This window comes from Agrilus planipennis, unplaced genomic scaffold (genome assembly GCF_000699045.2).
Source record: "Agrilus planipennis isolate EAB-ADULT unplaced genomic scaffold, Apla_2.0 scaffold127, whole genome shotgun sequence".
Taxonomy (NCBI): Eukaryota; Metazoa; Arthropoda; class Insecta; order Coleoptera; family Buprestidae; genus Agrilus; species Agrilus planipennis.
Window position 1 is genome coordinate 194,988 of NW_020442450.1, and position 16,208 is coordinate 211,195.

The following is a 16,208-nucleotide window of genomic DNA, read 5'->3' on the forward strand; positions in this document are numbered from 1 at the left end:
AAGGTTGATTTAGAACTGAAGAATATAGAATTTGAATAATTTAGGAAAGTTATGAAGGTGGAGCTAAGGGTTGTAGATAAAAGAAGGGAACCAATAGTAAGAAAATATGATTTGAAAAATGCTGAAGATAGAAAATATAGAATTAAGTTGTTGAACCCAAATCACCGAAGAAACCCCTCATAAAATAGCAATTAGGACGGATAGCAAAGTACAGACGTCATGCGGTTAGTACGCGAAGTTGAAATGTTAATAGGGATTATAGGAAAGTACAGTAATAAAAGTTATTGGAACAGATGGATAGAATACAAAAGCTTTAGAAGATAATGTTGAAAAATATTTACACAGAAAAGGAATATCATACAAAAGATTTACATATTTACACAACGACATTATATGTACAGGGTGCTCTAATTTATGTTGGTCGCTACACTTTAATACAGAATTCATGAAGTATTATCATACCTTCAAATGTAATGGGATTCTAAATTAATTTTACAAGAATACAATCTTATTGTTTCTATTGTTTGTATACATTATATAAAACTTCACATACTAATTTTACAATATGTAAAATATGAGAGTATTCGATATACATTGTACATATTTTGTTTCTGTGTTCTTAAATATTTTTCATTTCTTAAATATACATGCCTATATACTACATTCATAACATTTCTAATTTCAATTGTAACTGAAAACGAAGAGGGGTAAATAAGGAATTCTTCCTTCTGCATGATGCATAACTCAAAACAATAATTTTTATAAATTATTTTAAAACCCTGAATGTACTTCTTGAGGCGATAAATCAGCATATTTTTCGAAAACATTTGTAAATTTTCCCTCGTCAAAAAGATATTTGCAATTTTGTTTATGGTGGTTTAATTTCTCTACATGCCATTCAATATGCATATCATTTAAACAATAAAGTACTTTGTCGTGTTTACAAGATATTTACACGATTATAACTTTTAAAAAATTGCATAAATCGATCGAGTTGTGATCATGAATTACATAGGTGCATGCTTCAGTGCCATTCAATGTGATTCTATTTTGAAATCCAAACACTATTTAATTTTTATCTAGCACGTTAGGAATATTTAACAACAAAATCATTAAAACTATAAGTAAAACAATTAAATAAACAAATAATTGGAGCATAAGTAAAGATATTACTTTGTAACAGTACTTTCTAATTTATAACTGAAAGAGTCTTAAGCTCTTTCAAACTGTTTGAAACACTTATAATGCTTAACTATTTGAATCAAATTGCTTTTGAATTAATTCGAATTCCTCGGGTTTTAAAATGTAATTAGAACTTCAAGGAATAAGTACTTTAAGCTTAGGGCTCGGGACTCTTTTAATGAAAATCTATAGGCTTCGACTGTGCATCGACGAATATGCACAGTTACAATTACTGTAAATCTATAGTAGTGACTGTATACATTGAGAAATTCAGTCAGATTACTTTTTTGATTTTCACAGAAAATTTGCCTTTCGCAATTTTCCTTCCAATTCCATACGAATTAATAAATTTTCCAAATTTCAACAAGAGTCATTAAATGTAACATCATTAATATCAAAAGAGCAATAACTAAACAATTTATCTGAATACTGAGTAGACGATGTTTCGTCAAAATGAATGCCAATTTAATAATGTAAACAATAAAATTGGAATGTTTGTAGGGGCCGCATACAATTCAAAATCAAACTGTTTCATGTAAGTATTGAATATAAAATGTCAACAATGTTTCAATATTAAAGTGATATCTTTAAAATAGCATTTGAAACTTATATAACTATACCTTTTCAAAACATAAACTAAATTAATAAGCACTAGGTAAGGCCCTCATCAAAAGGAGTTCGTGCTCTAAGCCACATGCCTTTATTTACAGACCACAGGGCCCTTAAAACTTCACTTACATTTGAGACTCCGAATTAATAAGTTCAAAAGCTTTGAACACTTGCCAACAGGGCTTCAAGCACCCCATTTAAGTTAAACCAAAACGATTTCAAAACGCTTTAAGCATTCTCAAATAATTAAAGTAGGATATAATGTTTCTGTTATCTTCGATTAATTTGAACCTTTTATTAATATTACCAACATTCGTATAATACTTAATCTTTAAATTAAGCTTGAAGCCTTTTTTGAAAAACAAATTATAAAGCTCTTTTATTATGTAACTCGTTTATCAAGTCCAAATTAAGTTCTTATTTGTGAAAAAGGTACAGTACTTCTAAACCCTGAATAAACTACAAGCACATTTTCACTCATAAAACATAAACATTAAAACGTATCCACACATCAGTAATGACGACCTGTTCCTAAAGACAACGTTTTTTATCCGTATTTAGGTTTTTGACGAAAGCCTTTGATACGTTTACTTGAAAATTTCACAAAAGATATTTGTCATACCGACAAATCAAAACAAGACAATAAGACTCTAAAGAATTTATGAAACAAAACAAATTTTCTACTACCCATGTTAAACCTGCACAAAATATTCTAGTATATTTAGAAATCCACGGTGAAAATTATATATGTCCAGTATATCTATATGTGACGGCTTTCATATGAAATATTATATTTGCTATAAATGTTTTATGAGGTTACTGTTTGACAATATCCTTCACATTTAAATAAATATTATAAAGCAGCGGCTTATAATCTAGAAAAACTTTCCATCATCATAAGGTCGTCAGTACTAAGACTGGTTGGACACGCACTTCCACTCCTTCCTATCCTGAGCTAATCTTCGCATTTCCTTAAAACTAGAACATCCCACATCCTTAAGTTCCTTAACTATTTGCGAACAGCAATCTTATGTAAGTCTACCTTTACTCCTCTTAACTCATGTTTCTGCCTCTAATATGTTTCTGTCTAAACCTTCATACAAATCTACAAATCCTATGTACGGGCTCTTTCCTTTTTCTATCGTTTACTCTCTTGTTACCTGTAAAGCTAGATTGGCCTCCCGCGTTCCTTCACTTCTTTTGAACCAAAATTGATCCTCCCCTAATAGTTCTTCCGTACTTTTCTCCATCCTCCTCTGTACAATTCTAGTTAAGATTTTTGACGCATAGGAAGTTAAGCTAATTATTCTAAATGTCTCGCGCCTATCCGCGCCTTTCCTTTTAGGTATGGTTTCTACCACGTTCCGTTTATAATCCTCCAGGACTTTTCCCGTCTCGTAAATGTGACTAACTAGCTTAAACATACGATCTCTAACCTTTTGTCCTGCATATTTTAGAATTTCCGCCTGTATCCTATCTACACCTGGCGCCTTATTATTCTTTAAGTTTTTTATTGCTTCATTAAACTCTTTATTCATTATAGGATAACCTAGCTCATCTATCTCCACACTATCTTCCTTCTCTAATATATCTCCTAACTCATGATCTACGTATAGGTTCTCTAAGTATCCTTCCACCTGTCTGCCTTTTTCTCATTTTCTATCATAATGACCCCTGCCTCGTTTTTTATGTTATTACTACTGTAACCTACTTTTCTAAAATTCCTTTTAATTATATTAAGAAAAACTTGTATGCAGTTTTATTTATTTCTTTCTCAAATAAAGCGACAAAAATCTGTACAATTAGAAATATTATTAAAAAGGACACCACTGCTCAAGAAATAATTTATTTATATTACAAAAGTGGTAAAAAAGAAATTTATAATAAATAAATTACAATAAATAGGCATCACATCATAGCATTTATTAACTAGAACTAAAACGATAATTAATTAATCCATTAATTAACATAATAAATATTTTTAAGTTACATCGTTAATTTTTTGAGTCAGTCCCAGCCTTTCATACAACCTCATTAGTTCTAATTTTTCTAAGGCGGTTAAAGGACGATTAAGGAGAGGACTCGCTTTTCTCCTCTTAGAATTAAAATTACTTAAACTTGGAGGATTCATACTTCTGTCCCAATCCGAATAATACGTTTCCTCATAATCAGGACCCGTGTGATAATGACTCGACGACGACGTGTACGTTGGCGACTGCGCATTCTTACCATGAACGTGAACGTGAATGGGTTGCTCCTTTTGAGGATATTTATGTGATGACTGTAGAACCGCAAATTTTGTAAAAAGTCCACTAACGTTGATAATTAACAACGTCAGTCCTATGGCCAATCCTTTCAGTACGAAAATCGTTAAGAACTTCAATGTCGTTAAAATTACTCCTAAAGCGAAGACTATAAAGAATAACACTGATTTCAGTCGACGTACTGCACCAAGGCATCTACCTGAAAATAAAAAATAGTGGCACATTTAAGTAACTGAAACAAAAACAGTAATCATATCGAAATATAACTATAAACGCACATGAAACGAAGAAATCTACAAGTAAAACAATGTACCAAACTACAGTAATGTTTGCAATAGGCAGAGACCGGGTAGGTTTGTTTATGCAATACTAATTTGAAATCGTTTTTTCGATTACCCACTACAAATTACCTCAAATTAATGAGGGGAAAATTGTTGCTGTTGCCACACCTCCGCCGGGAATCGAACCCGGGACTTTTGGCTTTACGCACCAATGCTCTGACCACTAAGCTACGAAAGGTTACAACAGCAACCAGGACAAACCGACCTACAAGGTTAACGATCCATCGATTTTTATTAACGTAATTATATATATTAAATATATGAAATCCTATGACATTGTTAGTTACTTAACAGTGGATTANACATCGAACCACCGCCAACGGGTCGGCTCTTTCTCGGTTCACGTATCCTCGATGTCGTCCTTCTTGGACACACTGCACTTCGGAACGGTGGAAGCAAGACGGCGAGGTCTAATTGGTACCGGAAAATAGGTCCGCACCTGACGGCCAGAGAGACAAGTCGTCTTTCTAAAGGTTACATCGGACGGGAAATAAATTTTAAACCAAACGCCTAGCTATTGTCGGGAACCAAAGGCATTAAAAGGGAGAACGTCGAAATGGACGCGAATTGGTACAGTACACCGTAAAAATTGTGATAGAAACCTGTCATTACATATTTGACATCATTTTTTCGATTTTTATTTACCCACTAATGAGGGATTAATTAATCCAGGTTCGATTCCCGGCGAAGGTGTGACAACAGCAACAATTTTTCCCTCATTAATTTGAGGTAGTTTGTAGTGGGTACATAAAAATCGAAAAAATGATGTTAAATTAATATTGCATATTAATCCACTATTAAGTAACTAACAATGTCATAGGATTTCATAGGTTTCAAATTTTAGGTTGTTGAAACCCACAAAAACCAATCGCATACTCGCTGTTTATGACGCATCATAATAGGTTTTTAGGTTTTAGGTTCAACCTTCATATAAATGAAGAATAATACACCACTATTATTAATTAATTAAATACGTACTTGTACCGAAAGCGACCATTGCCCTTAATGATCTGAATGTAAATATCAGATGTATTTTTATTGAATCTTAGTAAAGCTTTCTTTCCAAAGTTTCTTATAGAAAACCATAAAAGTCCAATGACCATCAGCAAATTAATATCAATATTATGAGCTCTTTTTGAACCAGAATTTTCTCATGTGCCGGTAGTTGTAACTATTAAACCCATAAATAATTATAATTCGGTGGCGATACTGTCTATTTGTTATTAGAATAATTACAATTGCAACGTTTCCGTTGTATACCTATAGACCTATTCAAATCAAAATATAAGCAACTCCAATAGTTGATATGTTATCATTTTTCTAAAATGTAGACCAAACTAAAGATGAACAGAAAAGATTTGATTTAACTAATGTTTCTTACAATAATAGTAGTATAAGAGAGTATTGTCATTCTCCCTATACAACCTAACATTTGTAGGAATTTGTTAGTCATTATCACAGTACAGGGATTCCGAACCGAGGGTTAATTACCCCCGTGGGGGTAAATCAGTTATTCTGTGGGGGTAAGAAAGAACCTAATAATTAAGACCTAAAATACGTAGCTAGATAGTAAAAATATAAAATGATAGATGTGTCGATGTTTATACAACTGTATGGACGATTGGTAAATATTGAAAAAACAAGATCACATTTATAAATTCTGTGGTTCGACATTTATCTGTAGCAATAAACTAATTGAAGCAATATTTTCCGGAAATGGATAATCGTCAGTCCAGTTCTTGGATATTAAGACGATTTACTACTGATGATAACATTATTAAAAACGAAGAGCGGCCAAAGTGGAATATTTTGGACTACGCCAGAATACTACTTACAGAATAGAATTTCAAAATTATGATCTTCAAAATTGTAAGACTGATGTGCAATTTGTGATTATTAAAGATATTTGTATTTGCTTGTGTTGTTTGTATTGATAACATTTTAAGGTTGGGGTAAAATCTGTTTTCTTAATAGGTCACAGGGGTAACAATATTAAAAAGGTTAGGAACCACTGTCATAGTAAGAACACTAAATTTCAATTTAGGGTAAAAGGTTACACCTACATCTTTAAATTGAGGCACTGCCTCAAGTATCTTGTGCAGAATACTGATAAATTTAGGGGCATTTAAGCCAGTAAATTTCATGACTACATATGCCAATGTTTAGAGTCAAATAATTATCTTCACACAACAATAACTAGACATTCAAGTGTTATAGTAGAATTAAGCAATCTGCATCACATGTGCTGACGTTATATAATTTTGAATTATCAGCAAATAATGAGAAAGGACACATATTGTTTAATGTTGTTTATTAAGAGTAAGAATAAAAGAAGCCCGAGATCTCACCCCTGGGAACGCGATATGATACCGTGCTATCTTTAAAAACGTAGGACTTGTATTTTTCGTTTTGTAGTCTCCCCGCTAAATCATTTTTAAACCACAACAAACGCAACATATTACAAAATTCAGTTTTGCTATTTTCTGGACTTGTTGGCTGTGGTCGTTGGGATTCCACCTGACGTTTCGTCTGCAGCTGCGGTAGGTATATTCAAAACCTACATAAGTTACCGGTGCCGCATTCGGGTATAAGAAAGTTCGAAGAAAATTTATACCAAAACTACAGAGTTTACGATGAACTGTGATCAGAACTCCATCTTCTCTATTGTTTTGACTACTTGCGGGGCTCTGGTCCTACCTGTGTGTTCCATAAAGTTTAATTTATCATCAGATATGAAATCAATTTGCGAAGTTTCCGTAGAAGTAACTATTTACATCATAGCATTCCAGAGAAGGAGATGACTTGAATAAGAGCTAAGTTTTCATCCCTAATCCTTGAACGTTTTGCTAGAAGGCGGAAACGTTCTCTGACGATTGTCTATGACTTAGTTTTCCCGATGACTACCTTGAGGGGCCATCAGGTGTTATTGAATGAGGGACAACTAACTTCGGTACGCCATTGAAATACTGAAGCTTCTGGGTTTCCAATCGTCTTTCAGCTTCGAACGCTGTTCACGCTTGCACTTGGTCTGGTCAAAGGCAGTCCCATAATCACCTTGCAGTTTTTTCCTTTCACGCAGGATGTTGAGGGCAGCTTCAGCACATGGTAACTGAACTTTGATCGGTCGATTATGATCGACCGTATATACCACTGCTCAAATTAATATTAAGAGTCTCTTTTGTGCCAAGGCGGAATTACAACCATCTCCTCGATCCTCACATTTGAAATCCTTAATAGAAACGAGGAAACAACCCCCTTGTCGGTTTCGTTCAATTCATTCGAAGTTAATCTGGGATTTTTTGGGACACCATCATGATATTTTTAGATGGTTGATTACGTTCCACGAACTAAGCGATCAAACCAAGCATTCAAATCGTCGAACGGTGCTGAAGCGGCTGATGGGTTTTGGACCGGGGCCTTCAATTCTCACACCTCGTTCAACAGCTCTCAATTGGGTTTAACAAGTTGATTAAATCCAGTTGACAGTCGATCTAGCGTAGCTCACAATCTAAGTGGGTCCATCTCCGCAAAACAATTTGACACTTCCCTTGGTTCACTCCAAGCCAAAGACGCGAGGTCCGGTAGGAATAAACAGTGCGCATTGTGGATAGGACATGGATTAGCAACAGTCACATTCCATGGAGTCCGGCTTGCCTTGTTTTTTGCGAGGAACAATTTTCTCATTGCATTTTTCGATCCGACATGATGTAAAAAGAGTTGTCGTTATCTCGCGATCAACCAATCACAACGCCGTATGGTTGGTTAAGAAAATATCCTACAATAATTGCGACAGGAAATTACAAAAGTAAAAGTCAGAAGTACACTACACATGACCTATACCTCATAGGTTCTTGAATTACACAAACTTTAGTAAAAATTTTGTGTAATTCACCAACAGAAGGCTTGATAATAAAGTATAAAAAAGCTCATAAAAATATAATTGAACCATTAGGTTTCATAATTTCGTATGCACATTCGTGTTGATTAGAAGGTGTACATAAATATATAATTGACGTATTTATCAAAAGGCACTCTCACTGGAAAAAACTGGTGGCATTTTAGGTAGATAGAGAAGCTCACCAAACCAATTCAATCGAACTCAGCCAAGTACGTTTTTCGTTTTATAAATGGATCCCCGATTCACCGTGAAATGAACAGCGTAAAAAGCACAGAAAAGTCTTTTCTGATTTTGACTGGACCGACGGTAGGTATACGATGATACAGCGCAGAACTTCTCCCAAAATCGAATTAGAAATTACTTGCAACCAACGGTCCGTGTCCATACCAACCAATATACAGAAGTTTGGAGTAGATGTAACGCCGACTAATAATAAAATAAACAAAGATGCAAAGCTAACGGTGGACAACCACAAAAACTAAATACACGTTTCACAAACCTTTCCTCATCTACCATGCATCCATCCTGACTTTGGTTCGTTTTTTGTTTTTTCTCTTTTTACACGGTTTTTCGTTACTTTCAAGTGATTCGTTCCACGCCTTTTAAACAGCAACAACAAACAAGGTCGAAGTATCTATTCATTAGCACTAAATTTCGTCAGTGTTTAACAAAAAGTGCATTGAAATAAAATATTTGTATTTAAAAATTGACTAAACAACAGGCATACGTAGTAAGTTCGTAATTATTTCCGTAATTACTTCAAATATGTTGTGTTTCAATTAAAATAACGCATGTAAGCGACCACATACGCCTTGGAATGACCGCCAAGCTGTGGTTCCCATAAACGGTCGCAGATCCTCAAGGACTAGGATTGAGATTCCAGGCAGATTATAAACAATAGACAGGAACGATCTGCAATTGTGTGAAAAATGCTTGTATTTCTCACTCCAAGTCATTAAAATACGTTAAACGTTACAGTTAATTTTATTCAAATTATTTTCATTATTATCCAATATATATGGACAGAACAGAACTTTTTATTCTTATTTGCCTATCACTTAAAGGCTACACCATAAGTTCATTTTCACAAATCGATATCCATATTAAAACAGGACCTCGTCGTTAATTACCACAATAAGTAGTAATATTCTATAGACGACTTTCACGATGCTCTCTGCAGTTACTCATCGAGCGCTACAGGCAAGTTGGTCTGTAGTTCTGTCAGAACTGTCTACGGCGTGCTGATACGAACCAAAAACTTTTGATTCTGTATGGTTAGGTACATCATATATAGATTGCCTTTGCAAGATCGATTTCCTCATTAAACAAGGATGTTTTAGAACGTTATTGAATCCCACAATAAGATTTTCTACAGATGATTTTCACTACTTGTTCATCGAACACTGTTTAATGGCTGCATGTAGGTCGATTTGTGGTGTTGATGGGAACTAAAGAGTTGTAGCGTACTCAGTACCGAGAACCTTTGATTCTGTACCTATCACGTAATAGCACGCAATGGGTTCATTTTGACAAGTCGACATCCTTACCAGAAAAGGATCTTGTACAGATGATTTTCAGTATTCAGTGCTGTTTAATGGCAACAGGCAAGTTGGTATGTGGTTCTGTCAGAGCTATCCACAGCAAAACCAAATCACATCTAGTAATTTCGACAGAATACTCACCACCAAGAGGTATTCGTTCGAACATTATTGAATCCCACAATATGCAGAACTTTAGTACAAATGGTGTTCGCTGTCTATACTTATTACTGTATAGTACATTACTGATGGGATCATTTATCTCTATTATCTATTTATGGGTAATTGCAAGAAACCATTATTTATTTATTCAAATTTTCTATAATAAGTTTTCCATAGTTTATGTTTCATTCTGTCAAAAGCTACTTCTAAATACGATACATTCGTACTTCAATCGTTTTTTACTAAAGCATACTGTTTTAACTTACTGTGTTCCAAACAACGACTATTTACTCAATATTATTCATTCACGCATTAATGATACTTATCTTGTTAATTCGTTAATATATATATTTCAAAATTGTTTAATCGGCTACATGTTTAGGAAATGGCTACTAATAGTTGTTCTATTTTGATTTATTTCTAGAACATCCTTTTCAGCCAAGAATAGTAATTATGTACATTATATTTTCTATTAGCATGATTATATGTTTCATATAAGGGCATTCGTTACTATAAATCGTTATGTAATAAATACCTTTTGGAGTGTAAATTTAATGGCCTTGCGTTTAACTAATAATAAATGCGAAACGATTATGCATATCATTTGGCATCAGCGAAGTTTCTTAAGCTATTGAATGTCTGTACAACTTTTACTGTTACTTCCTGTTGTTTCTTGACCCACTGGGACAGCCACGTTGGTAAATGACCGTTTCAGTAAAACTTCTGTATATTCTAACTAGAAAATCGTTTTTTTCGAACTATGCCGACTTAAATAAATCTAGAGCCTAGAGCATAAGATTTTTGCAAATTGTGATACTTCAACTTTCCACATTCTCAAAATAATCAGCATTTAGCGAGATGCTAACAACGAAACTGTGCACTAGTTTAAACAACACCCCTAGAGAAAAATTTTCAGTCTCTCTCCAGTCTCTCAGAGTCTTTCAGCGTCTCTAAGAGCATCTCTCAGTCTTTCACAGTATCTCAGTTATTGCCTAGGTGTTTTTATAGATGTCTCACAGTCTCTGTATGAGATACTCGAACGATGAAATTGTTAATTCTGAGATTCGAGTCTCTCACAGAGAGACTGAATGAATAAAACTGAAAAATTAAGAGACTCGAGTTTCTTATAGAAAGACTGGGATCTTTGAAATATGTTGAACTTAGAAAATTTTAACCATGTCTATCGAGACAATATTATTGAGAGACTCAAGTCTTTCATAGAGAGATTGGAGTCTCTGGAATGTTTGTAGACTTTAAATAAATGATTAGTTTTCATTGAATATGCTGATGATTTTTCAAATTAAAGGTAATAACTCGTCATATAATTTTAAAAAATCAGGATCTCTATAAAAAACTCGAGTCTCTCGTTCGGAGACTGGACACGAAATGAGGATCTCTCTATGAGCGACTCGAGTCTCTCGTTTAGAGATGCTAAACAGTTTTTTTTACAGTCTCTCTCAGCGACACCAGAGAGACCCGATGAGAGACGGAGACTCGAGTCTCGCTATCAGAGACTCTGAGAGACTGAACATTTTTATGTCGGGACATTATATGTCTGTAAAATAATAATCGATAACTACGTTATGGTTTTAGTTTTTCAAACTTCCTCCATAGAGTATTTTTGCAACTTCTAAATATAGAAAAAGATTCAATTCTTTCCTGTTAATGAAAGTGTGAAAATTATATCGCGATTCAGGCACATCTGATGCACATCGTGGTTAATGTGTATAGGCGCTTTCTAAAATGGAATACAATATAAACAATACTTAATAATTATGTGCCTACTACGTTCGTATACGGAGATTGTTTACACTGTTGGTTAATTAGCGCGAAATTTTGAAATGTTTCTCCCATTGTGCAATAACAGGTAAATATGTATTTATTTATTGTTATTTTCTTTTCTTTCTAAACAAATATTCAACCTAAAAAAAGTAACTTTATCAAAGACAATCAACGATGCTTAAAATTATATCTTTTTTTCAATGATATTATACAAAAACCGAAACCGAAGAAGACAGTAGGCTCTGAACGGAACTGTAAGTTGTCACGGCTGTTTAATGCACTTTCGTTATACTACTATTATCTGAAGGAAAACACGGTATTTATTTGAATAAATCTCGTCGCGTCGCCCTAATAATTCTACACCTTTTTTGATGATCAATCATAGTAATAGTTGTCTTATATTTGTTTTGTAATCCTTAAAAGAAAACCGACAAACCAATTTATTGTGATGGTCAACGTACCCAAAAATATTGACAGAAAATTGAACTTTAAAAAATAAATATAAAATTTGATATATTTCATAACAATAAACCTATAAACGTGTAATTATACAACACGCTACTGCAGTGAAACTTCTTCAAACACGGAAACCTACCGGGATAGGGGTTAAGGAATTGGTTTAATGGTATTATTTGTACACTATGAATTTAAATTTTACACCATACATACCGGAGTTGTTTATAACGAACGTTGCATTGAAGCGCGCTCACGGCTCAAGCGATCCCCACTACGAGACATACGTTGCATGATTTCGTTACATAGCAACTCGCAGGAAATGAACTTACCCGACCGTGCATAAAGAAGTTTCACTTCAAAAATTTATTGAAAAGTTAGCAAAATATTTTCACGTAGCGATTACCCCATATATATGCGACTCTTTTCCATTAAAGTTAATAGCTACTTATCTAAAAAATACATTTAAATCAGTTAAAGTTGAATACATTTAAATCAGTTAAAGTTAACGTCATTGAAACAAATCTTTCGATATTAATGAGCAATTAAAGACCATTAGTTACGTCAGCCCTAAAATTATTAGGGGGAATCCAGTGATACCTCGTTAAATCTCATTTAAGGGGAGCGAAGAGCCATTGAAAATCTCACATCAACTATTTAATCCAAATAATATGCATTGTTATATATCGACAAAAAATAAAAAAATTATTAAAATATTGTTACTCGTTCTTTTTCTAGGGTGTCCAATGGCAGCCGGGTAAGTACCTACCTATCACATGAGAGGGAGGGGATCCAACCACATCTTATGAAGGGTCATTAAAGTAGTGATGAGCAAAGCAAAAGTACGACCAAGGCTGGGACAGTCTTGGTATTGGTCTTGGTTTTGCTTATTCGGTCTTGGTTTTGGTCTCCCTCAAACACTTCTAGTCTTGGTCTTGCCCATTTAATCTGATTCTTACGTTTTTTAATAATTCTTTTAATCACAAATTTTTCTATTCACCGACACAATAATTGTCTTAAATGCTGAATTTTTCTGTCATGACTTAAAGAAAATAGTGTCGATAGTTATGAAAGTTATGAAAACTCGAAAACTTATCTTAGATTGACCCTTCCTCCAACATATAAATTGACCTTTTAGTAAACAATATCGAAAAAGGATTATTTTGTTTCTATATTTCAACCATGTTTTATCCAGACATAGGAACAAAGAACACTTACTCCGTGAACATTCTTGTACCTATCTGTCTTTTTTTAAACAGTAGTAAAGATTCTTTTTGACGTGACAACGTCTTATAATTCGATGGAGCCGGCTGCACGCACGAAAAAACATGACTCATGCGGCGTTACCTCGCTCTGAGGCGTTCCATTTAAGGCTTGAAGTGCAAGCGAGAGCGCGGAACGAGCGACAAAGAGGCANTTTTTAGTATAGATAGTATTTATTTACCTCATGATATGCTGCAAAACCTAATTAATAACGAATTTCTAATTTTATGTACTCTTGTCTCTGATTTTACCTCCCAAACATCCTTAATAACAAATAGGTGGGATAGGTTTTAGTAGGACGCCTTCTCAAACATTATTAAGAGCTTGTTAAAAACTTATAAACGCAAAACAAGAGTTAAGAAGTTACTGTTGACAGAGATATATGTAGATATCTCTAGTTTTAGAGAAATGCGAAAATTGACTCAAAATAGGAAAAAGTGGACGTTGGTGCCAAACTACTCTTCAAGATAAAGGCCTTATGATGATGATGTTGATTAAATAAATCTTCGTACAAATTAACAAAACTAATTTTCTATGACAACGCAAGAATTACAATTTTCGATTGTAAATGACTGAATTTGCCGTAGAAATAATAGACATTATCAGGTAGCTTGTAATAATCTCCATTTTGACATCTTCATCATCATCATCATCATAGGGTCGTCAGCCTAAGACTGGTTGGACACGTACTTCCACTGTTTCCTATCCTGAGCTAAACCTCGTATTTCCCTAAAACTAGAACAACCCACATCCTTAACTATTTGTGAACAGTAATCTAATCTAGGTCTACCTCTACCCCTCCTAACTCCTGTTTCTGCCACTAATATGTCTCTGACTAGACCTTCATGCCTGAAAAGGTGTCCTACCAACCTATCTCGCCTAATTATTACAATTTAATCTGTAATATTAGTAATATCAACTAAAATATTTAGTAAATTTATTACTGCTGGGATTTCATTTTTACAAATTCCAGTCCAAATTGTAATTTTTATTATTTTCGCTTACGAAGCAACGGGCTAGTAGGATAAATTGTAAATATCGCTTTAATGTTTACCTAGATAAATTTTCGGTTTTCATTTCCTTATCTGTCTTATTACTACCCTGAACTCATTTGTAGTGTACATTTTTCTCCAAAACAATATTACCCATACCAAGTTTATAAAAACCATTTTCATCCATCATGATATTTTCAATGAGAATAGTTTTAAATAAAAATTATAATAATGCATGAAGTAACAGACACTAAAATGTAGCTCTCAAATTGTAACCCACAGACAATACATAATAGTCATGTTCATTCATAAAAATTTCGTATGTAATGTCTCTACTTTGCTAATAAATAACATTGAAGGTAGTGGCTTTTTGCAGACGGTCTGCGGTGTATACCACTGTAGCGATTCATGAACATGATGTGCTGCCTAAGCCTTATTCAATAAGGATTGCTGTCCAACTTATTAAACAAACAAAAAAATACAATAATAATGACAAAATGCGTCATTTAAGTAATTCTCAAATAAAAAAAAGACTGTCAATGTCTAATATCGTAACCTGTCATGGGATACATCATACTTTATTATAGAAATTTCTGCATAATAAAACATTAAGAGGTCTTATAATACGTTTCGACGTCCAGGATGTCATCCTAAATTACGGATTCCAGTAAAAGTTTAATTTATGTCACCCTCCTTGAGGTTGAATTCAAATACTGCAATGCTACCAACATCCGTTAAAAGAGAAAATTGCTAGCACTGCAAAAGTTCATCAAAACTGCATATCCGTCTGGATTCTCTATTTCGATTAGTTCAGTTTCACAAAACTCTATTCGATTTTTAATTCTCCTCTTATAAAACTTTCTGTCACATTAGCTATTTTATAATAAGAAGGTACTTAAGAAATTGTCTTTTGGTTTTTAATTTATATAGATTTCCGGTCACCATTGGTATTGGTGTATTATTTATGGTCCTCTTGGTCAACGAGGTTTGATGTTTGTTTCACTATTGGTAAGTCATCTTTTATGAACGCTATAAGCACATTTCATTATTATGTACAGTTTATGCATCCAAGTGGTTGAAATTAAATGTCACTTAGATATTTCTCTAGAAGGGGAAGTCTCAAACTAACTACTGCGCAGAAAGTTTTTGTTTTAATTTTACATGCTACTTTTTGCAATTAAAATGAACTGAATTTTAAGTATTTCAAACAGTCGCATAAATAAAAAATAGAATTAAATTAAGCGCTGAATTTTAGTTTCGCTGAAATTTTTTTTGAAACTGTCGAACCCATAATAAAACACTATTTCTCTCTTTTTTGGTTCTTGGCGTGTTCAATATTAAAATAATAAAATCTGATAAAACTAATATTTATTTGACAACTGTTAGAGACTAAGAAGAGTAGAACGAAGATTGATTTAGAACTGAAGAATATAGAATTTGAATACTTTAGGAAAGTTATGAAGGTGGAGCTAAGGGTTGTAGATAAAACAAGGGAACCAATAATAAGAAAATATGATTTGAAAAATGCTGAAGATAGAAAATATAGAATTAAGTTGTTGAACCCAAATCACCGAAGAAACCCCTCATAAAATAGCAATTAGGACGGATAGCAAAGTACAGACGTCATGCGGTTAGTACGCGAAGTTGAAATGTTAATAGGGATTATAGGAAAGTACAGTAATAAAAGTTATTGGAACAGATGGATAGAATACAAAAGCTTTAGA

General features: G+C 33.6%; 1 protein-coding gene and 1 long non-coding RNA gene across 3 annotated transcripts in view; one reads left to right on the forward strand and one right to left on the reverse strand.

The window, feature by feature from the left end:
* LOC112906422 overlaps positions 1 to 15,492 on the forward strand; it is a 78,698-nt gene extending 63,206 nt beyond the window's left edge. Inside the window, exon 3 of one of the 2 annotated variants that reach the window (XR_003232335.1) lies at positions 15,415 to 15,492. This is a non-coding gene — a long non-coding RNA (uncharacterized LOC112906422). Of the gene's footprint in view, positions 1 to 12,967; positions 12,987 to 15,414 lie in introns of those variants that run through there. The other variant, XR_003232336.1, reaches the window with a different exon arrangement.
* Positions 3,746 to 16,208, reverse strand: part of LOC108736461 — a 24,272-nt gene continuing 11,809 nt past the window's right edge. Inside the window, exon 3 of the mRNA XM_018468901.1 lies at positions 3,746 to 4,254. Coding sequence (XP_018324403.1) covers positions 3,773 to 4,254 — 482 coding nt within the window. The 3' untranslated portion in view covers positions 3,746 to 3,772. The remainder of the gene's footprint in view (positions 4,255 to 16,208) is intronic.